Source organism: Brachyhypopomus gauderio, chromosome 10 (assembly GCF_052324685.1).
Source record: "Brachyhypopomus gauderio isolate BG-103 chromosome 10, BGAUD_0.2, whole genome shotgun sequence".
Classification (NCBI taxonomy): Eukaryota; Metazoa; Chordata; class Actinopteri; order Gymnotiformes; family Hypopomidae; genus Brachyhypopomus; species Brachyhypopomus gauderio.
The window spans coordinates 10,724,279-10,749,192 of record NC_135220.1 but is presented as its reverse complement, the minus strand read 5'-3'; the positions used below and the strand labels follow the sequence as shown (position 1 = coordinate 10,749,192).

The window sequence follows — 24,914 nt, the reverse complement described above, 5'->3', positions numbered from 1 at the left end:
CTACAGTAAAGCAGCCATGTGATACGTTGGAACTTTGTTTACCACATTCACTCCAAAATCTTCTCTATGTCCTCCTGAGAGATCTGGGAATGTAATTATAATGGCTTGGAACACAGTCAGTATTCGATAGTAAAAGACTTAACCAATAAGAAATGAAGGTGGGGCAGGGAGACAGTGGAGAGACAGTGGAGAGACAGCAGAGAGACAGCAGAGAGACAGGGAGCAGAACCAGTTACACAGACAAGATGGATACAAAGAGTAGTAGACAGACCTCTGGTGGCCAAAGCAGGAACTGTAGCCTGTACTTGGGCTTCTGACTCCCACACCCTCGAACAAATCAAGCAACACCACCACTACAGCAGCTAGAGGACGCCAATGAGCCGGTTTCTGCCTTCAGCATGTATTCTGCTCAGTTCCATGCTTGACTCATTGTGGCATCTGCAGCCCTCTGCAGAGAGGACCCAGCCCAAATCCCACACACACACCGCCACACTGCAGAATTACGTGCTGCTGCTGAAGCTCTCTCCACAGGCAAACGTTTAATACGGCTTAAAAACGCAGCGTGGTAGTGGACAAAGTCATTCAAAGGTCAGAAACAGATGCCATGACCTATTAGATGCAGAATAGCTCTCTAATTACTGAACATATCACTGCACTAATATACACTGGTTATGTTACATAACATACCACAATATTGAGGCAAAATCATTATAGCAGTTTCTCCCTCACAATCTTTTCCATCTTCTCTGTCCAGTTGTCAGGGCTGTTAATGTCTGGACCTACAGGGCCATAGTCCAGCAAAGCACAGTGATTGCTCTGCTCAGACACACCCACTAAACGTGGCGGTACACTGATCAATTGAATGATCTTATATTAGTTAATGTAGCACTCCTGTGTCAAATCCTGGTCTGAGAAGGCCAGAAAGAGGTTTGGGTTGGATACAGTCCTGCTTAAACCCACCTGACTCAACTCATGTAAGCAGAGCAATAGTAAACGTTTCTGGACCAGCCTGCCGGGACCAGGCTGACACCCCTGCTTTAGTAAACCAGAGCACTGGAGTCTTTACATAATAGTTTAGGTTATTTACTCAGTTAATATCTGGATACAAGAGCTGGAGCTCTAATGAGAGTGACACACTCACACATTCACCCACACACACACCCACACCCACACACACACACACACACACACACACACACGGCCTACCTCACTGCAGGTGTGCAGCTTCATTAATCTGTCCACCTGAATGGTGAAACACTTCCTGTGCTGCATGACTCAGCGTGTCATTACAATGACTCAAGATACAAAGACTGATGAACCCAAAATGAAGCACAAAACAAATACACTCACACTGCACTCACATAATACACTCACATACTGTAATACACTCACACTGCACTCACATAATACACTCACATACTGTAATACACTCACACTGCACTCACATAATACACTCACACTGCACTCACATAATACACTCACATACTGTAATACACTCACACTGCACTCACATAATACACTCACACTGCACTCACATAATACACTCAAATAATACCACTGGAAGAACACGTGTGTCAGATCACATTCAATTCTACAACTAACTTGAGAACTGTGTTGTCTTTAAAAACACAGTTAAACTGGTCACTGCAGCATTTGTTTGGGGATTCAGTCCAATGACAAATGTGACCAAGCACACGTCTGACCTACACTGGGATGAGGAATATATTTAGATTAAATACTGAACACATTCTGGTATGCTGGGGATTATAAATCAGTAACTCAGAAGGAAAAGTTGTTACAAAGTTTAGACAGTTTAGATACCTATTAATTAATAAATAGCTAGACACCACCATCTTACACACATTGATATTGATTGTTTTTGAGAGTGTTCACTGGTGATAGCATGTTAAAATCAGAACAGGGTGAGCAGGCTTCATGGTGAAAGAACAGAAGCACCGAGGTTACAGTCATTTCATTCCAAGCACATCCTGATTTCCATAACAAGGGACTCAAGACGTTTGCATTTTACACAGTAAAAATAGCACCAGCCTCCACTTTGTATCAATAGCTCAGGAACATAGTTTGGAATAAATTAAGAATCTTAGGCTGCAAAGTAAAATCAGCTACAAAAGACTCCAACCCAGAACAGAAACAGAGTGGAACGCCATGGGAAAACAAATAAAAATAAACAAGTTAGTGTCCAGAAAGACAGATGAGAGAGAGAGAGAGAGAGAGAAAGAGAGAGATGGATAGGAGAAAGAGAGAGAGCATGACATTTATGAAGTCTGGAGCTCATTAATGCCTATGTGCCCAAGGCTACCAGCTCCTCACCATTATGTATTTGGGGCTGCAGTGTCTCTGTGAGCCCCACAGACCTCTAATCCACATATCTGCCCACTCCAGCCGGGCCACGTGGAGCCCGAGTCCTGCCTCACGTCCACAGCCCTTTGTACAGACCCAGATCCCTCTCCCATATTAAAGACTAGCAGAAAGAGCCTGTGAGCATGTGTGAGAGAGTGTGAGAGAGTGTGAGAGTGTGAGAGTGCGTGAGAGTGTGAGAGTGAGTGAGAGTGTGAAAGAATGTGTGAGAGTGTGAGTGTGTCTGAGAGCATGTGAGCATGTGAGAGTGAGTGAGAGTGTGAAAGAGTGTGTGAGTGTGAGTGAGTGAGAGCATGTGAGAGTCTGTAAGAGCATGCGAGCATGTGTAAGAGTGTGTGAGAGTGAGTGAGAGTGTGAAAGTGAGTGAGTGTGAGAGTGCGTGTGAGAGTGAGTGAGAGTGTGAGAGTGAGTGAGTGAGTGTGAGAGTGAGTGTGAGAGCATGGGAGAGTGTGTTCTGAGACACTCAGTCAGCTTCCATGTCCTACATTCTTCATATCTTTTCACAGCATGTAGAAATAGATCTGAGCAAACATCTTTCTATTTTACTGTACCACACAAGGACAGTCAAGCACACAGCGGCTATACAACCATATGCAGTAACACTCCTGGCATTTCTACACAGTTTTATTAGTGGAATTAGTAATTTAAAAGCTAACCATCATTGTGCGGCATCAAAAACATTTATGAAAATCTCTGAAATACTGTTGATGCACTACCATGATACACTAACATGATGCACTACCATGATACATTAACGAGATGCACTACTGTGATACACTAACATGATACACTAACATGATACACAACCGTGATACACTACCGTGATACACTAACATGATGCACTACCATGATACACAACCGTGATACACTACCATGATACACTACCGTGATACACTAACAGGATGCCCTACCATGATACACAACCGTGATGCACTACCATGATACACTACCGTGATGCACTACCATGATACACTAACATGATGCACTACTGTAATACACTAACAAGATGCACTACTGTGATACACTAACGAGATGCACTACCATGATACACTAACATGATGCACTACTGTGATACACTAACGAGATGCACTACTGTGATACACTAACGAGATGCACTACCATGATACACTAACATGATGCACTACTGTGATACACTAACGAGATGCACTACTGTGATACACTAACGAGATACACTAACATGATGCACTACTGTAATACACTAACATGATGCATTACTGTGATACACTAACGAGATGCACTACTGTGATACACTAACGAGATGCACTACCATGACACACTAACATGATGCACTACTGTGATACATTAACGAGATGCACTACTGTGATACACTAACGAGATGCACTACCGTGATACACTAACATGATGCACTACTGTGATACACTAACATGATGCACTACTGTGATACACTAACATGATGCACTACCGTGATACACTAACATGATGCACTACTGTGATACACTAACGAGATGCACTACCATGATACACTAACATGATGCACTACTGTGATACACTAACAGGATGCACTACCATGATACACTAACATGATGCACTACCATGATACACTAACATGATGCACTACTGTGATACACAAACGAGATGCACTACTGTGATACACTAACATGATGTTATTTAGTTAGTTTGCTGTGATACACTAACATGATGCACTACTGTGATACACTAACGAGATGCACTACTGTGATACACTAACATGATGTTATTTAGTTAGTTTGCTGTGATACACTAACATGATGCACTACTGTGATACACTAACGAGATGCACTACCATGATACATGATACATAGTTGCAAGATATTTGAAATAACTTTTAAAATCTATAATTGGAATGAAAATACATTACATATTTATAGTTTCCATTTATTGTATTAATTCATTTGATGCAGTTATTGTTTTAGAAGTTCTGTACTAAGAGTTCATTTTGCAACTTTTATAGTTATAGGCAAATTCCAGATTGTTGCTGTCCGTGGTGCTGAACTCCATAGTGCATTTAACTGAGGCAAATATGAAGTTTATATTGCATATATTCTGGGAAAATAATGGGAAACAGGAATTTTTCACACATTGTTTGGAATAATGTGTAGGTAGCGGAATTCTGCAGAGCAGGCAAGTTTTTCAGTTAACCCATTGTTCTGCAACACTAGCTGCACAACCAAAGGAAAAACAAAAGCAATTGTGCTACTTAAAGAGATGGAGAAAACTATTCACAGTATATCACACTGGACCCATACGATTGTAAATCTGCTTTGTGACAACATGTGTTGTGAAAAGCACTATATAAATAAATTTGACTTTGACTTCTGCTGGAATCAAACAAAATGTCCTGAAGTTGGAGTTTATGTTTCTATTAAGTTTTACAGTCAGCTGTTGATGAGCTTTAAACACATCCTGTTCGATTAATCAATCTAGTTAATGCAATGAAAAAAATCCCAGTACTTGTGTCAGAATAAACGTGTCTCATTCATTAATGCTGATGACCGATGAGGCTCAGGAAAAATATGACAGATACTGAGACTACAGCAATGAGGAGGTACTGACCAAGAACCAGAAAAATGTTCCCTGTTCTTTGACTGGGAAAACAGGAGAATTGTCATTAACATATAAAACATTAATTTTGATTCTGTGTAGATTTAGGAGATGATTCACTACAGCTTCTACAGCTTGTAAGGTGCACGAAGAAACATCGAGACAGAGCTCCTCATGATCAATCCTCTCCCTCACGTACAAGTCCCCAATCTTCAGATCCACATCCAAATATATGTTCTTCAACCCAGACACAAGTTGAACCGGCTCGAGCTTCCAAATCTTGTATGTTTACTTTAATATCCCTCACCAGATTCCTAACAACAGTCCCATTATTAACTTACAAACAATTTGACCAATCAGTCTGGCATGTACAGGCAGCAAAACACACAGAATAAGATATTGCCTATAAATGAAAGTTTGTGTCAGCCATTCCTTGATTTCTGACAATTCAGAATGCATATGTAGAGATTTTGATAGTAATCGATGTACTGATGGACACGTCCTGTCTGCACTAAAGGGTGTCTCTGTTCTTCTGCTAGTCACTGACATCGTACAAGATAACGGAAGTGAAGGACATTATGAAGTTTTCACAATGTATTGTATAGTGTCACCACAGCTGGAAAAGCAACTCAATGGTGAACTGTATTGTGACACCACATGGGGAAAAGCAAGTACATTAATACAGCAAAGGGCAAAACCTCTGAAAATGCAACCTTAAAATAATGGTTTACATTCAAAAAAGTTGGACTACCACACGCTGTCACGTAAGCTTGGCTATAATGCACAGACATTTGAGGTTAAAATCACTGTAAAATAAGTAAAACTATGAATTTAAAAATATATATTAATATAAAGACACTTAAGAGCATGAACAATTATGCTATTTATGCTATATTCTAGGGCGGCACGGTGGTGTGGTGGTTAGCACTGTCGCCTCACAGCAAGGCGGTCTGGGTTCGATTCTCGGTCTGGGCTGCTCTGTGTGGAGTTTGCATGTTCTCCGTGTGCCTGCGTGGGTTTCCTCCGGGTACTCCGGTTTCCTCCCACAGTCCAAAGACATGCGAGTTAGGTTGATTGATCATACTAAATTGCCCGTAGGTGTGAGTGCGTGCGTGCGTGCGTGTGTGTTGGCCATGTGGTGGACTGGCGACCTGCCCTTGGTGTACCCTGCCTTCGCCCGGAGATGTTGGGATTGGCTCCAGCCCCCCGTGACCCCGACTAGCGGGATTAAGCGGTTCAGATAATGGATGGATGATATATTCTAATGCAAACTAGCTTATGCATACCTATAGTACTGCACTTTTTAAAGGTGTAAGGGGTAGACACTACAATATTTTTACTTTTGCTAGGAATGGGAAAATAACTTTTTACCTATATTGAGGCAGTCACTTAACTAATTTTTTATGTTTTAATAAAGAACATTAAATATTTACCCCAAAAACCTTTAATTAATCAAAAGCATTTTCATGCAAAATGAATTTTATAACCTTACCTTAGTGCTAGGAAGAGTTTGTGTGCGTGTAAAAGTGTCTCCTTCATTAATGCTGATCAGTTCTGCGTCTGCTGGTGGAAACGGCGATGGGAAAACCACTACGTCACTCTTCAGTGTGTCTGAGCTAAAACACACGTCATACTGCTGAGTGGATTTAGAGTAAGACCAGCTCCCGTCAGGGTGTGTAGTGACCACTGGAGCGCTGTACCCGCTGAAACTGCCGTCTGTCCCGTAGCATTTAGCTGCTATTAAACCCATGAGGCTCAGTAGAAATATCACTGATACTGAGACTATAGCGATGAGCAGATACAGATTCAGATCAGATAATCCCTCCTCTTTAACTGGCACGTGTCTTAGTGACGGCTGCACAGTGTCAAGACTTTCAGTCACCACCACATCCATAGAGACGGTCGCCGACAGAGACGGTTCTCCATGGTCACAGACGGAAATTAGAAGTGGATGAGTCTTTAGGTCATTGTCACTCATACGTCTCTTAGTCCATATTTCTCCAGTGCTGGTTCCAATGCGGAAGAGATTAGTGCCCTTGTGTTCAGTTATGTGGTAAGACAGCAGGGCGTTATAACCAGAATCTGCATCTACAGCTCTGATTTTAGCCACAAAGTAGCCCACATCAGCAGAGTAGGGAATGTGCTCAGTGTTGACTGATCCAAGATCAGAATAAGGCGACAGAATAACTGGGCTATTATCATTTTCATCCAGGATAAACACATTAACAGTCACATTTCCACTCAGAGGGGGAACGCCAGAGTCAGTTGCCTGAATTTTGAATTGAATCTGTTTTGTTTCTTCGTAATTGAAAGACTGCAGGCAATATAATTCGCCTGTAAGTGAATTTATGTTCATTAATGTTGACATAGGCGTAGTGATGTCATCAACGATCAAAGAATAGGAAATGTGCGCGTTCTCGCCTTCATCGAGATCTCGCGCTGTTACGGCATACATGGCCCCTGCTGGACTGTTTTCATTTACGTTAATGTTAATTACTGGTACCGGAAACAGTGGCGCATTGTCATTCACATCGGAAACATGAAGCTGTAAAACCGTCGAGCTAGAAAGTGGTGGAGACCCCTTGTCATAAGCGATAATTGTGATGTTATAGCGGGAAGCAAGCTCTCGATCCAATGGCCCACTAACAATGAGCGAATACGCGTTTCTGTATGACGACTGTAGTTTAAAAGGGCTCGGCTCTGTTAGTTTACAGTCCACTTCACCATTTTCACCACCATCTTTGTCTGAAACTGTAATTAATGCAAAACCCGTGCCAGGTCTGACGTCCTCGCTTACAGAGCTCATGAGCAGAGTAACTGATATCTCCGGTGCGTTGTCATTCACATCCACAACTTCAATCAGCACTTTACAATTAGAATGCCTTGGAGAGAGGCTCCTGTCCTGAGCCTGAACCCTCAGCTCAATCGCAGGATTTTCCTCATAGTCAACTTTCCCTTTCACAGTGATATCCCCTGAGATCGGGTCAACAGAAAATAAATTTATCATTGAGTTTCTCCCGTGCCCTACGATAGAATACACGACCTCACTGTTTAGACCCTCATCAGAGTCCGTAGCTGTGACCGTCAGGATTTTACTCCCGGTAGGTACATTCTCTTGGACCTTAACTTTGTAGAGAGATTTCGTAAACACTGGGTTATTGTCATTAATATCTAGCACATTTACTATTATCTCTAAATTTCCAGATCTGGGGGGTCTACCACCATCTACAGCGGTCAGGGTGAGTTTAATCACGGACTGTTTCTCTCGGTCTAATGCTTTTTGCAGAACCAGTTCAGCAGAGTCCGCACTCGCCTGTACAGCTAGTGAAAAATATTCATTCGGACTCAGCTTGTAGCTTTTTACTGCGTTTATGCCTACGTCCATGTCGTGGGCCAATGGGAGAGAAAATCGGTCTCCTGCTAAAACGTTTTCAGTAATATTCAATACGAGTACCTGACTAGTGAAAACCGGTGAGTTGTCGTTGATGTCTATAATGTTCACTTCGATACGGTACAGCGTCAAAGGATTGTTTACCATTGCTTCGACATTTAAGGAACATTTCTGACTACTAGTACACAGTTCCTCTCTGTCGATTCTGTCATTAACAAACAGAGTGCCAGTTTTCAGACTTACGCCAAAATATTTGTTAGATCCCGCCACAATTTGGAACATACGCGACTGCATTTCCTGGACATCGATGTTGAAGTCCTTTGCTAAATTCCCAACAACGGATCCTTTTTTCACTTCCTCTGAGATGGAGTACGAAATTTGTCCGTGAGACGAACCCCATAAACAAAACATCAGCAGTGCCTTGATCCAGGCTGGAGGTCCGTTATCCTTGAAACTCATCGCTCCTCTGTGTTTAATGCATTTGCAAGATTAATCGCTCTGCAAACACCATGCCGTTCTATCAGCGTCTCGAGATATCCGTTAGCTCCCACCAGTCTACGTTCACGGTTTAGTCTGTCTTGCGCCTCCCTGGTTTCCGTGTTCAGGGGCATCAGTTTCAATGAGGCAGGAATTTTAAATTCACGGTCAGCAGTGACACCGCGTGTATGCAGACGGACTCACACTAGAATTCCACAAACCCCAAGACGTAGAAACAAAGTTTAAAAAATCGGTGAAATCTGCATTAAGTACACGATTTGTGGATCATGTATTTTACGGGATTTTTTTTATTTGGCAAATTACACCTTTAAATTCACAAACTGAAGGTTCCGAAAATTTAACAAATGCATTATTATTGTTATTAGTATTATTGTTATTATTATTATTCGTATTACTACCACTACATTATTATTATTATTATTATTGTTGTTGTTGTTGTTGTTGTTGTTGTTATACTACTACAATAATAGAAAACAAAGGAGAAGGATCCACACTCGACTCTTATAACAAAGTTCTGAGTTTTGCATTAGCTATTATTATTTTTAGTAAGTAAACTTTCACAAATGTTTAAATGTTTTTTAATAATAATACTATTTTAATACAATACTATTTTATTTTATAATTATTGTTGTTGTTATGGCAGCAGAACGTAATTTGATTCAAACAATATTTGTAATATTTTGCATCATTCATGGCTGTAGCAAATTTGATCGTATTGCAGTTTTAATGTGAACTGTTTCATTATAATGGAAGACCATGCGCTTTGATATTTGCTATTTTTACACATACTCACTGGAGCATTTTTATAGACTGCAAAAGTGTAAATCAGGAATGTCTTTGTTGTTCAAAATATAAAAGTTTACAGACAACCAAAATTACTTTTTAGAGGACATCAATCGCAACCACACGTTTCCAACACGCTCCCAGATATATCCCGGTCTTTCAGTCAGTAGAAGTAAACTTCTGAGAACATGGAAACAATGTTTAAATCTATGTGTATATCTGAAATAACAAGACGTACAATTTTATCGAGATTAACAAGCACCCTGATTAAAAGAACCTACCATGAAAAACCCCAAACACAAAGATACGACCTCGATAATGTGGGCGGAGCCTTAAAAAGACGATAACAGTGATTCAAAGGTTGTGTGATTTAAGCACATCCAGAGCCGGAGTGGCTAATCGGGAGATTCGGGAGGATTCCCGATGGGCCGGCTCATGTCAGTCTCTAGTTTGGGCCGATTGGGAGGGAAAAATAATTTTGGGCCGGATTTGGACATGAAACTCCCGGGCTGAAAATGTGTCCCACTCCGGCCCTGAGCACATCACACTTAATTCTGCCAGATTTAAAACAATACAATGAAGTACTAAGGTAAGTAAAAGAAATCTCATGTGAAACATGCCTGTACAATTTTAGCAAGAGCATGTGAGTAATCAATGCATGATTAAACACAGAGGCACAGGGACTCTTACCTTCCCGGTGCTAGGAAGAGTTTGTGTGCGTGTAAAAGTGTCTCCATCGTTAATGCTGATCAGTTCTGCGTCTGCTGGTGGAAACGGCGACGGGAAAACCACTACGTCACTCTTCAGTGTGTCTGAGCTAAAACACACGTCATACTGCTGAGTGGATTTAGAGTAAGACCAGCTCCCGTCAGGGTGTGTAGTGACCACTGGAGCGCTGTACCCGCTGAAACTGCCGTCTGTCCCGTAGCATTTAGCTGCTATTAAACCCATGAGGCTCAGTAGAAATATCACTGATACTGAGACTATAGCGATGAGCAGATACAGATTCAGATCAGAGAATCCCTCCTCTTTAACTGGCACGTGTCTTAGTGACGGCTGCACAGTGTCAAGACTTTCAGTCACCACCACATCCATAGAGACGGTCGCCGACAGAGACGGTTCTCCATGGTCACAGACGGAAATTAGAAGTGGATGAGTCTTTAGGTCGTTGTCACTCATTCGTCTCTTAGTCCTTATTTCTCCAGTGCTGGTTCCAATGCGGAAGAGATTAGTGCCCTTGTGTTCAGTTATGTGGTAAGACAGCAGGGCGTTATAACCAGAATCTGCATCTACAGCTCTGATTTTAGCCACAAAGTAGCCCACATCAGCAGAGTAGGGAATGTGCTCAGTGTTGACTGATCCAGGATCAGAATAAGGCGGCAGAATAACTGGGCTGTTATCATTCTCATCCAGGATAAACACATTAACAGTCACATTTCCACTCAGAGGGGGAACGCCAGAGTCAGTTGCCTGAACTTGGAACTGAAATCTTTTTGCTGTCTCATAATTAAATGAGTGCAGAGTTACTATTTCCCCATTTAAAGAGTTGATATGAAACATAGTTGAGATGGGAATGTCCATGTTGGTGTTCTCTACTATTGAGTAGGAAAGTTCAGCATTCACTCCATCGTCTGGATCATGTGACACCACTTTGGTCACATGACTCCCAACTTGCCCATTCTCTTTTAGATACGCCACAGCTATGGGTGCTGAAAACTGTGGTGCATTATCATTAACATCAGACACCTGAACAGTCAGTACACTGTGACTGGAAAGGGGCGGAGTTCCTTCATCACTGGCTGAAATACTGATGCTGTATTCAGAAATGCTCTCTCTGTCCAGAGGACCATCCACTACTAGTGAGTAATGGTTGTTATATGAGGACTCCAGTTTAAAAGGAAAAGAGCCTTTAATAGAACAATGAACAAGGCCATTTTTGCCTCCATCTCTATCGGAGATTTTAACTAAAGCAACAGCAGTCCCACGTTTGGAGTCTTCCTTCACACTGTCCAGAATTGGAGTCATTATAATCTCTGGAGCGTTGTCATTCTCATCTAGTACTTCCACTAAAACCTTACACTGGGCACTCTTAGGAGGACTGCCTTTATCTTGGGCCTGAACTCTCAATTCAATAGCAGGAGTTTCTTCATGATCTATCTGGCTTTTCACTACAATGTCTCCTGTTTCATGGACAATATCGAATAAGCCATCTGTTCTCGTATTGCCACGGCTAATAAACGAGTAAATAATTTCACTGTTAGTGCCGTCATCTAAATCAGTGGCTATAAGAGACATAATTCTAGTACCTAATGAAACATTTTCTTTAATTTTTACTTTGTATAGAGATTTACTAAAAACAGGCTTATTATCATTTACATCCATTACATTTATTGTAATGTGTAACGTTCCTGTTTTTGGAGGTTTTCCTCCATCTAGAGCAGTAAGAACTAGATTAATGACTGACTGTTTCTCTCTGTCTAAGGCTTTTTGTAAGACAAGCTCAGCCGACGTACTCTCCTCTCCACTGTGAACATCAACAGAAAAATATTCATTATTACTCAGTCTGTAGTCTTTTACCGAATTAATGCCAACATCAACATCATCAGCCACTGGTAGATGAAATCTGTCACCTGTACTTGCGTCCTCAGCAATATTGATTATTAAAGAGGAATCCAGAAAATGTGGAGCGTTATCGTTAACGTCCAAAATGTTTACTTCAATCCGATACAGTCCTTGCGGGTTTTGAGCGAGGGCCTCTACGTTCACAACGCATCTTTGACTGCCTTCGCAAAGCTCCTCCCGGTCGATTCTTTCGTTCACGAACAGCGCACCTGTTTTTAAATTAACGTCGAAATACTTCTTGTTAGATCCAGAAACAATCTGAAACGTACGCGACTCGAGTTCATTAACGCCGATCTTGAGGTCTTTGGCGATATTTCCAACAACTGTCCCCTTGTTCACTTCCTCCGTGATGGAATAAACAATCTGACTCAGCGATGTTTTCCATAAACAAGCATAAAAAACAATCCAGACGGCTATCAAACCAGATAAATCCATTAGAGAGCAAATGTACTTGCGAAGTTAATGCAGAAAATGCAATACACTGCGATCTATTTAGAACAGGACGCCTTCGCACTGAATGTTCAACCTCGCCGTTGTACCAGCGCCTTGTCTATAGCAGTGACATTTTAGAGGAGGAGTCACGATATGATCAGGGTTTATTCAAAGTCATGGTCTGCAGCGACCTCGCGTGATGGACCAACGTTAAGACTATATTAATGTCGTTTATTAATATACAGCGTTTCTCATATTCTTTCTGGGTTTTTTATATTAATTTACTTCTTCTACTTCTTCCTCTAATTCTGATTGTAACTATTATTTTATTATTATTATTATTAATATTATTAGTAGTAGTAGTAGTAGTAGTAGTTGTTGTAGTATTAGCAGTAACAGTAGTGAACGTTCACCATTAGTATTCTGTTGCTGATATCGAGTCATCAAAAAAATAATAATACAGATTAACTGGAATAATAGTTAACATATGCCTCAAGAGTTATTTCTAAATAGGCCATGGTAGAGAAATGCACTCTGACACAGTGCAATTGCCGTCCTTGTCCTTGGTGCTGAAGATATAATCAGCTTTTACAGGTACAAAAGGAAAGATTTATATAGTACATAGATGCTAAGCAGTGGTCACATATTAAATAAAACATCCTTTCATTGTTGTCAATCAGCAACAATAGGGAAAAACTTTACAATCATGAAATAGATTAAGTAATCTGATCAAAGTTAAAGGAATTGGTCAAAATTATAGAAAAACAAAAAGGAAATAAACATAGATTATCTAAAAGTCCCAAATCCTCCAGTGAAAATCAAGATTTTAGTCTTGTTAATATGTACATGTGGTGTTTGTGACGTTGGAAGGCAGGCATGACGAGGCAAGTGCATTAGACAAACACACATTTATTCGAACACTTAAACAAGCAGCGCAATTAGCGCACAGCGATATACAAAACACACTACACTGAACTGACATGGGCTTACGACAAAGACGAGCACGACACATTGCACGAACTAACATTAAATAGACAAACTACACAATCCCCAGTGATCACGAGACGAGCCACAGGTAAGACCGACGAACACGCACACACACACACAACCACACCCACTGAAATACATACATGGTTATAACCTGACGCAGACAACATAAACACATGCCCAAAGGGAGGGGTCCGGAGCTGTTCCGTAACAGAGTTATTATTTGGTTGAAAACAAAGCCTAAACAAAATAAACTGACACCGACACGCCTGATTTCAGCATTTCACCTTTAGAACTGCAGTAAAGACTGTCTGAGAAATACAGATTCAGACAGCCAAAGTTTTATGTGTCAAACATAAGAAATAACCTGTCAACTTGTGGCCTTTCCATATTATTATCACAACCCTTCTGTGAAAGTAGAGGTATCAGAGGAGATGACAGATGTAGTGTTTTGATAGCTATTGTTAAGTTGTGCAGAACATGACACACACATGTTCTGTTTTTGGTTGCAATGCTGCAAAAGGAAAATATGTGAGCTTGTCATGATCCAAAGGGTCAGACAATCAGAGAGAAATTAGTGTAGTGTATTGGGAAAAATTGGACTGTCCCAGATAGACATCCAGAGTTGTCCTGTTGTGCGGTCGTCATTTGACAGGGGACTGTTTTAAAAGTCTTATTTTTAAAAAGTAGATTAAAAATTATTTTGCTAATTCACTTATACTGAAGAACGACACTGTTCCATCCATGTGTGCTTGGGCGAGCGCGAGTACGGGGCAACGTGATGATCGACTGGTAAATGTATTTTTTTCTTGTGTTTTATCCGTTGACTGTACAAAGAGTTGGACGTGTGCTGGTTAGCTAGCTAGATAGTGATTTACCACGGTCGCCTAACAAGTCAATTCAGGATTAATGTCAAACGCTGACAGTAAATTTCAATTATTTTGGGACGTTGTTATAAAATTATAGCAAACCTCACTCGGGACTGATGATGGTTACATTCATTATAATAAATGGATGTAATCATATTAATGGTGTAGTATAGGGTATTATCATGTATAAATAGCTTTGAGGTAGCTTGCTAATTACTTCAAAGGCTACACCTCCTGCAAGTAGCTATATAACTTATTGACCTAAAACTCAACCCAGTATCACAATTCAACCAGCCATTCACAATCTCCAACCTACGGTAGCTACATCAAGCTTGTGTGATTTGCAACTACTGTTCCTGTGATATTCCTGTGCAAGAAATGCATTCTTGCTCACAGAGTAAATACATGACCACCCACCTATAACATAATTCACATATAGCTGTGCAGAACCACATTCATTATGAACTTTCTGCACAGATTTTATGGTGTTCAAATATGTTGTTCATAAAGACACATCTATCTAGATATTTATATTTACAAGACAGGTAACTTGACAGAGCAGCAGACAATAGCAGCACATATTAGTTTTATGACATCATAATCAACCCGAAGGCTCATGTTATCTGGAATGCTGAGGAAGTCCAGTATTATTGGTATCTTCAAAGCGCAGCAGACACTGAATGAAAGCAAAGACATTTAGAGTTACATCTAAATTACTGTTAGGGCGTTGTGGTGACTTTCTTGGAAATAATTTCTAAATATGTAAGTTTTATGAACTCATATTCATTTTTAGTGATTTATTCAATGGCTAGAGAGCATTTAATAGTAAATGTGCTATTATTTCAAAGACAAAAAAATATTCTGTATACCAAATCAAATGTCAAACACAAGAGTGGACTCAATGTGTAGCATTTCCAAAGATTCCTGCACTCATGCACTCTGAAATGGCAGCGTACATCAGAACATCTCAGAGTATAAAAATGCTGCCATTTCGCCTGCATCTATATCAGAGACTTTAACAAAAACAAAAACAGTTCCAGGTTTAAACTCTTCCTTCACACTGTCCAGAAGTGGAGTCATTATAATCTCTGGAGTGTTGTCATTCTCATCTAGTACTTCCACTAAAACCTTACACTGGGCACTCTTAGGAGGACTGCCTTTATCTTGGGCCTGAACTCTCAATTCAATAGCAGGAGTTTCTTCATGATCTATCTGGCCTTTCACGACAACATCTGAATAGAAACACTCAGTAAAGTAACAAAAAAAAAAACTACTGTGAAAGTACTACATTCAATCACCAAAGTCAGAAAAATGGAGGATATAAAAACCCAATGAAAATCTTGTAGAATCTAACAAAGAAAGAATAACTAATCATCTTACCTTCCCGGTGCTAGGAAGAGTTTGTGTGCGAGTAAAAGTGTCTCCTTCGTTAATGCTGATCAGTTCTGCGTCTGCTGGTGGAAACGGCGACGGGAAAACCACTACGTCACTCTTCAGTGTGTCTGAGCTAAAACACACGTCATACTGCTGAGTGGATTTAGAGTAAGACCAGCTCCCGTCAGGGTGTGTAGTGACCACTGGAGCGCTGTACCCGCTGAAACTGCCGTCTGTCCTGTAGCATTTAGCTGCTATTAAACCCATGAGGCTCAGTAGAAATATCACTGATACTGAGACTATAGCGATGAGCAGATACAGATTCAGATCAGAGAATCCCTCCTCTTTAACTGGCACGTGTCTTAGTGACGGCTGCACAGTGTCAAGACTTTCAGTCACCACCACATCCATAGAGACGGTCGCCGACAGAGACGGTTCTCCATGGTCACAGACGGAAATTAGAAGTGGATGAGTCTTTAAGTCATTGTCACTCATTCGTCTCTTAGTCCTTATTTCTCCAGTGCTGGTTCCAATGCGGAAGAGATTAGTGTCCTTGTGTTCAGTTATGTGGTAAGACAGCAGGGCGTTATAACCAGAATCTGCATCTACAGCTCTGATTTTAGCCACAAAGTATCCCACATCAGCAGAGTAGGGAATGTGCTCAGTGTTGACTGATCCGGGATCAGAGTAAGGTGGCAGAATAACTGGGCTATTATCATTCTCATCTAATATGAAAATGTTCACAGTTACGTTACTGCTCAAAGGCGGAACGCCGGAATCAGTAGCCTGAACCACAAACTGTAATCGTTTTATGTCCTCGTAGTTAAACGACTGCAGAGTATATAGTTCACCATTCATAGAATTAACATTTATCATTGTTGCTATGGGAACACCGCTGCCGTAGCTATCCAACACTGAATATGAAAGTTCTGCGTTTGCACCTAGGTCGGGGTCCTGCGCCATTAGTCTGACCACGTGACTTCCAGCCTGAACGTTCTCCGTAAGATAAGCGTTTACAACGGGGGCTGAGAAACGTGGCGCATTGTCGTTAACATCCGCGATACGTACAGTTATCACACCGCTGCCGGACAGAGGCGGGCTTCCTTCATCCGTCGCAACAAGTGGAATGTTATATAAAGGAATACATTCCCTGTCCAAAGGTCCGTCTACCACCAACATGTAATGATTTTTGTAGGACAGCTCCAGTTTGAAAGGAAACGAGCCCTTAATTGAAATACGCACAATGCCATTTTTGTTCCCGTCTTTGTCAGAGAGCTTAGCCAGAGCCACCGCAATGCCAGGTTTGGCGTTCTCTTTAACACTTTCTAAGAGAGGAGTCAGCGTGATTTGAGGTGCGTTGTCGTTCTCATCTAAAACTTCCACTAAAACTTTACAGTGTGTGCTTTGCGGAGGACTGCCCTTGTCTCGTGCTTGTACTCGCAACTCAAACGCGGAATTTTCTTCGTAATCAATTTGTCCATTTACTACAATATCACCAGTCTCGGGGATTATAGCGAATAAATCTATCTTCTTTGACTTCCCATGTCCCATAAAAGAATACACTATGTCGCTGTTTATGCCTTCATCTACATCAGAGGCAGAGACGGTTAATATTTTAGTTCCTATGGAAATATTTTCCTTCACTTTTACTTTATAAAGAGGCATGTCGAAAACTGGATTATTATCATTGATATCCATCACGTCTACAATTATATTCAAGGTTCCAGACTTGGGAGGCTTTCCTCCATCTACCGCAGTCAGCAGTAACTGATGGAATGACTGTTTTTCCCTGTCCAAACCTTTTTGCAACACTAACTCTGCAGACACACTCTCTTCGTCGCTGTGTACGTCTATGGAGAAGTGTTCGTTCGGACTCAGTCTGTAATCTCGCAGAGCATTGTTTCCTACGTCGAGGTCCTCAGCCACCGGAAGAGGAAATCTTTCCCCAGGGCGTGCATTCTCGGTAATATTCAGTTTAAACGTGTCGATTGGGAAATGCGGGGAGTTATCATTGATGTCTGCGATCTTTATCTCAATTCTGTATAGATTATGAGGGTTCTGAGCAAGGGCCTCTATGTTCAAAACGCATTTTGGATTTGAATCACAAAATTCCTCACGGTCAATTCGCTCACTTACAAACAGAACACCAGTCTTCGGGTTTACCTCGAAATACTTCTTATTGGATCCAGCTACGATTTGAAACATCCGAGATTCCAGATCGTGAACATTAATGTTTAAATCTTTAGCGATATTCCCCACAACTGTTCCTTTATTCGCCTCCTCTGAAATAGAATACACAAGTTGACCAGACGACGATTCCCATAAGTAATGAAACATTAAAATACCAAAGCTCAAAACTGCTGAGAAATCCATATTGATCGTCGCTCCTTAGCTTATAAAATGCAAAAAAAAAAAATATTTATCTCTGGTGTGTTCAGAATCAACCAGACACGAAAACCTTGTACGTCGTATCCTATCGGCTTATGGTTCTTAAACGAAAGCAACGTTCTGAGGATGGTGCTATAGAAATAAAGGCAGAACCACAAACCCGCGGTCTGCAGCGACACTGTGCGCTACAGCGGAGAACTGACTCTGCCTTTTGTGGTTTTCCAATGCCAAAATTCACCATGGTGAAAAACACAGACGGTTTCTTACTCACGCGATGAATTCGATTGAACAAAAACCGAAATATCTCTCTTTCACGGTTACAGACAGAAGTGAGAAAATGTACATTTCAGCTGTATATTGAAAACAGTTGCGGTATCCTGGACACGTCCAGACGAATCTCCCAAAGTTAGCACTACTTGCAAGACCACCTAACAGAGACCAATTACAAACCTTGACCATTCGACTCTAAATAAAGATGGAGATAATAACGGGTTAAATGACCGAGTCCGAGTCATAACCGGGCACCAAAATAAATCAAAACAACGTATAGGAACTAAATTAAATTCAAGAGAATTGTTTTTTCTGTATGTGTCGAGGAGGTTTTTATCACTTTTTTCATAGACATGTGGTGCATAGATGCAGGTATGTGAGCGTCGTAGCAAACAAACAAAGCAAATTAATATTTAAATTAGTCAGATAATTGTTATAGTGACGTTACCCGCAGTTAGCGAAACCCACGGTGCGAAAATTAGATTGCAAACTTTAGTAACATACTACACTAATAACAATCATTAAAACATGTTATGTCGACAGATTAATATGCATATTTTTGTTTAATTGATAACCTCTTATCTGCTCTCAGATTAACGTGTTAAATGAGAATCTTCAACATGGCATACTCACAACTCGCGCTAGGGCGCAGAATCAGGCGTACAACAGTAAAAGATCACTATAAATTTCACGATAAACGTTATCATGGTAAAGGTTCTTGTGGTAAAAGTTAAAGAAATTTCAAGTCCACCCTAAGTCCTAAAATGAGAAAGCAAAACTTTGTGTTATCGAGTCCAGTATCTACCAGTACATTTCAAATTAAAACAACTATTATTAAACATAACTTTAATTAAAATATCAAAAGCGCGTTTGAATTTTCTGGGCCTGTTAATTTGTGTAGCTGTCCGTGGTTCTGAATAGTGTAGGTCACGTTATTAAAGATAAACAAATCATAAATTGGGTTTAAATATGTAACATTTACACTATTGCAAACGCGGACAAACAGTAAAAAATGTTTCAAACGGACAGAAAAGTTACGTCTTGTAATGCAAAAGTACAGATGGAAGTTGGAGAAACACGTTAGTGAATTCATCTAAACTGAAGGTATGGATGTGATATCTGTTGTATTTCATTAGTTATATTACGTAATTCTCATTCATGTTAAGTTACTATGAACGCGGCACTTACCTTCCCGGTACTAGGAAGAGTTTGTGTTCGAGTAAAAGTGTCTCCTTCATTAATGCTGATCAGTTCTGCGTCTGCTGGTGGAAACGGCGACGGGAAAATCACTACGTCACTCTTCAGTGTGTCTGAGCTAAAACACACGTCATACTGCTGAGTGGATTTAGAGTAAGACCAGCTCCCGTCAGGGTGTGTAGTGACCACTGGAGCGCTGTACCCGCTGAAACTGCCGTCTGTCCCGTAGCATTTAGCTGCTATTAAACCCATGAGGCTAAGTAGAAATATCACTGATACTGAGACTATAGCGATGAGCAGATACAGATTCAGATCAGAGAATCCCTCCTCTTTAACTGGCACGTGTCTTAGTGACGGCTGCACAGTGTCAAGACTTTCAGTCACCACCACATCCATAGAGACGGTCGCCGACAGAGACGGTTCTCCATGGTCACAGACGGAAATTAGAAGTGGATGAGTCTTTAGGTCATTGTCACTCATTTGTCTCTTAGTCCTTATTTCTCCAGTGCTGGTTCCAATGCGGAAGAGATTAGTGCCCTTGTGTTCAGTTATGTGGTAAGACAGCAGGGCGTTATAACCAGAATCTGCATCTACAGCTCTGATTTTAGCCACAAAGTAGCCCACATCAGCAGAGTAGGGAATGTGCTCAGTGTTGACTGATCCGGGATCAGAATAAGGCGGCAGAATAACTGGGCTGTTATCATTCTCGTCCAGGATAAACACATTAACAGTCACATTTCCACTCAGAGGGGGAACGCCAGAGTCAGTTGCCTGAACTTGGAACTGAAATCTTTTTGCTGTCTCATAATTAAATGAGTGCAGAGTTACTATTTCCCCATTTAAAGAGTTAATATGAAACATAGTTGAGATGGGAATGTCCATGTTGGTGTTCTCTACTATTGAGTAGGAAAGTTCAGCATTCACTCCATTGTCTGGATCATGTGACAACACTTTGGTCACATGACTCCCAACTTGCCCATTCTCTTTTAGATACGCCACAGCTATGGGTGCTGAAAACTGTGGTGCATTATCATTAACATCAGACACCTGAACAGTCAGTACACTGTGACTGGAAAGGGGCGGAGTTCCTTCATCACTGGCTGAAATACTGATGCTGTATTCAGAAATGCTCTCTCTGTCCAGAGGACCATCCACTACTAGTGAGTAATGGTTGTTATATGAGGACTCCAGTTTAAAAGGAAAAGAGCCTTTAATAGAACAATGAACAAGGCCATTTTTGCCTCCATCTCTATCGGAGATTTTAACTAAAGCAACAGCAGTCCCACGTTTGGAGTCTTCCTTCACACTGTCCAGAAGTGGAGTCATTATAATCTCTGGAGCGTTGTCATTCTCATCTAGTACTTCCACTAAAACCTTACACTGGGCACTCTTAGGAGGACTGCCTTTATCTTGGGCCTGAACTCTCAATTCAATAGCAGGGGTTTCTTCATGATCTATCTGGCCTTTCACGACAATGTCTCCTGTTTCAGGAATGATAGATAATAAATCTTTTTCATCATTCCCATGTTCGATAAATGAGTATATAATTTCACTGTTAGTGCTTTCATCTATGTCATTAGCTGTAACAGTTAATATTCTAGTACCTACTGAAATATTTTCTTTAATTTTCACCTTGTATAGAGATTTACTAAAAACAGGCTTGTTATCATTTACATCTATTACCTTTATGGTAATGTTTAATGTTCCTGTTTTTGGAGGTTTTCCTCCATCCAGAGCAGTAAGAACTAGATTAATAACTGACTGTTTCTCTCTGTCTAAGGCTTTCTGAAGGACCAGCTCTGCTGACACACTGGAGTCTCCACTGTGTACATCAGTGGTGAAGTATTCATTATTACTCAGTCTGTAGTCTTTCAGCGAATTAATGCCAACATCAACATCATCAGCCACTGGTAGATGAAATCTGTCACCTGGACTTGCGTCCTCATTAATACTGATCATCACAGAGCTATGTCTAAATTGCGGAGCATTATCGTTAACGTCCAAAATGTTTAATTCAATCCGATACAGTCCGTGCGGGTTTTGAGCGAGGGCCTCTACGTTCACAACGCATCTTTCACTGCGCTCGCAAAGCTCCTCCCGGTCGATTCTTTCGTTCACGAACAGCGCACCTGTTTTTAAATTAACGTCGAAATACTTCTTGTTAGATCCAGAAACAATCTGAAACGTACGCGACTCGAGTTCATTAACGCCGATCTTGAGGTCTTTGGCGATATTTCCAACAACTGTCCCCTTGTTCACTTCCTCCGTGATGGAATAAACAATCTGACTCAGCGATGTTTTCCATAAACAAGCATAAAAAACAATCCAGACGGCTATCAAACCAGATAAATCCATTAGAGAGCAAAGGTACTTGCGAAGTTAATGCAGAAAATGCAATACACTGCGATCTATTTAGAACAGGACGCCTTCGCACTGAATGTTCAACCTCGGCGTTGTACCAGCGCCTTGTCTATTGCAGTGACATTTTAGAGGAGGAGTCACGATATGATCAGGGTTTATTCAAAGTCATGGTCTGCAGCGACCTCGCGTGATGGACCAACGTTAAGACTATATTAATGTCGTTTATTAATATACAGCGTTTCTCATATTCTTTCTGGGTTTTTTATATTAATTTACTTCTTCTACTTCTTTCTCTAATTCTGATTGTAACTATTATTTTTTATTATTATTATTAATATTATTATTATTAGTAGTAGTAGTAGTAGTTGTAGTATTAGCAGTAACAGTAGTGAACGTTCACCATTAGTATTCTGTTGCTGATATCGAGTCATCAAAAAAAAAATAATACAGATTAACTGGAATAATAGTTAACATATGCCTCAAGAGTTATTTCTAAATAGGCCATGGTAGAGAAATGCACTCTGACACAGTGCAATTGCCGTCCTTGTCCATGGTGCTGAAGATATAATCAGCTTTTACAGGTACAAAAGGAAAGATTTATATAGTACATAGATGCTAAGCAGTGGTCACATATTAAATAAAACATCCTTTCATTGTTGTCAATCAGCAACAATAGGGAAAAACTTTACAATCATGAAATAGATTAAGTAATCTGATCAAAGTTAAAGGAATTGGTCAAAATTATAGAAAAACAAAAAGGAAATAAACATAGATTATCTAAAAGTCCCAAATCCTCCAGTGAAAATCAAGATTTTAGTCTTGTTAATATGTACATGTGGTGTTTGTGACGTTGGAAGGCAGGCATGACGAGGCAAGTGCATTAGACAAACACACATTTATTCGAACACTTAAACAAGCAGCGCAATTAGCGCACAGCGATATACAAAACACACTACACTGAACTGACATGGGCTTACGACAAAGACGAGCACGAGACATTGCACGAACTAACATTAAATAGACGAACTACACAATCCCCAGTGATCACGAGACGAGCCACAGGTAAGACCGACGAACACGCACACACACACACAACCACACCCACTGAAATACATACATGGTTATAACCTGACGCAGACACCATAAACACATGCCCAAATGGAGGGGTCCGGAGCTGTTCCGTAACAGAGTTATTATTTGGTTGAAAACAAAGCCTAAACAAAATAAACTGACACAGACACGCCTGATTTCAGCATTTCACCTTTAGAACTGCAGTCAAGACTGTCTGAGAAATACAGATTCAGACAGCCAAAGTTTTATGTGTCAAACATAAGAAATAACCTGTCAACTTGTGGCCTTTCCATATTATTAGCACAACCCTTCTGTGAAAGGAGAGGTATCAGAGGAGATGACAGATGTAGTGTTTTGATAGCTATTGTTAAGTTGTTCAGAACATGACACACACATGTTCTGTTTTTGGTTGCAATGCTGCAAAAGGAAAATATGTGAGCTTGTCATGATCCAAAGGGTCAGACAATCAGAGAGAAATTAGTGTAGTGTATTGGGAAAAATTGGACTGTCCCAGATAGACATCCAGAGTTGTCCTGTTGTGCGGTCGTCATTTGACAGGGGACTGTTTTAAAAGTCTTATTTTTAAAAAGTAGATTAAAAATTATTTTGCTAATTCACTTATACTGAAGAACGACACTGTTCCATCCATGTGTGCTTGGGCGAGCGCGAGTACGAGGCAACGTGATGATCGACTGGTAAATGTATTTTTTTCTTGTGTTTTATCCGTTGACTGTACAAAGAGTTGGACGTGTGCTGGTTAGCTAGCTAGATAGTGATTTACCACGGTCGCCTAACAAGTCAATTCAGGATTAATGTCAAACGCTGACAGTAAATTTCAATTATTTTGGGACGTTGTTATAAAATTATAGCAAACCTCACTCGGGACTGATGATGGTTACATTCATTATAATAAATGGATGTAATCATATTAATGGTGTAGTATAGGGTATTATCATGTATAAATAGCTTTGAGGTAGCTTGCTAACTACTTCATAGGCTACACCTCCTGCAAGTAGCTATATAACTTATTGACCTAAAACTCAACCCATTATCACAATTCAACCAGCCATTCACAATCTCCAACCTACGGTAGCTACATCAAGCTTGTGTGATTTGCAACTACTGTTCCTGTGATATTCCTGTGCAAGAAATGCATTCTTGCTCACAGAGTAAATACATGACCACCCACCTATAACATAATTCACATATAGCTGTGCAGAACCACATTCATTATGAACTTTCTCCACAGATTTTATGGTGTTCAAATATGTTGTTCATAAAGACACATCTATCTAGATATTTATATTTACAAGACAGGTAACTTGACAGAGCAGCAGACGATAGCAGCACATATTAGTTTTATGACATCATAATCAACCCGAAGGCTCATGTTATCTGGAATGCTGAGGAAGTCCAGTATTATGGGTATCTTCAAAGTGCCGCAGACACTGAATGAAAGCAAAGACTTTTAGAGTTACATCTAAATTACTGTTAGGGCGTTGTGGTGACTTTCTTGGAAATAATTTCTAAATATGTAAGTTTTATGAACTCATTCATTTTTAGTGATTTATTCAATGGCTAGAGAGCATTTAATAGTAAACGTGCTAATATTTCAAAGACAAAAAAATACTCTGTATACCAAATTAAATGTCAAACACAAGAGTGGACTCAATGTGTAGCGTTTCCAAAGATTCCTGCACTCATGCACTCTGAAATGGCAGCATACATCA

At 40.5% G+C, this 24,914-nt stretch overlaps 1 protein-coding gene across 8 annotated transcripts in view; it reads right to left on the bottom strand.

Moving 5' to 3' along the window:
• Positions 1-24,914, bottom strand: part of LOC143525421 (protocadherin alpha-C2-like) — a 64,223-nt gene that overhangs the window by 23,579 nt on the left and 15,730 nt on the right. Inside the window, exon 1 of one of the 8 annotated variants that reach the window (XM_077019339.1) lies at positions 19,744-22,225. The exons of 4 other annotated variants lie outside the window; for them this stretch is intronic. In XM_077019339.1, the coding sequence (XP_076875454.1) occupies positions 19,744-22,107 (2,364 nt within the window). In that variant the 5' untranslated portion in view covers positions 22,108-22,225. Of the gene's footprint in view, positions 1-6,433; positions 8,566-10,303; positions 12,782-15,903; positions 18,355-19,743; positions 22,226-24,914 lie in introns of those variants that run through there. 3 more of the 8 variants (XM_077019337.1, XM_077019336.1, XM_077019341.1) reach the window with 3 other exon arrangements.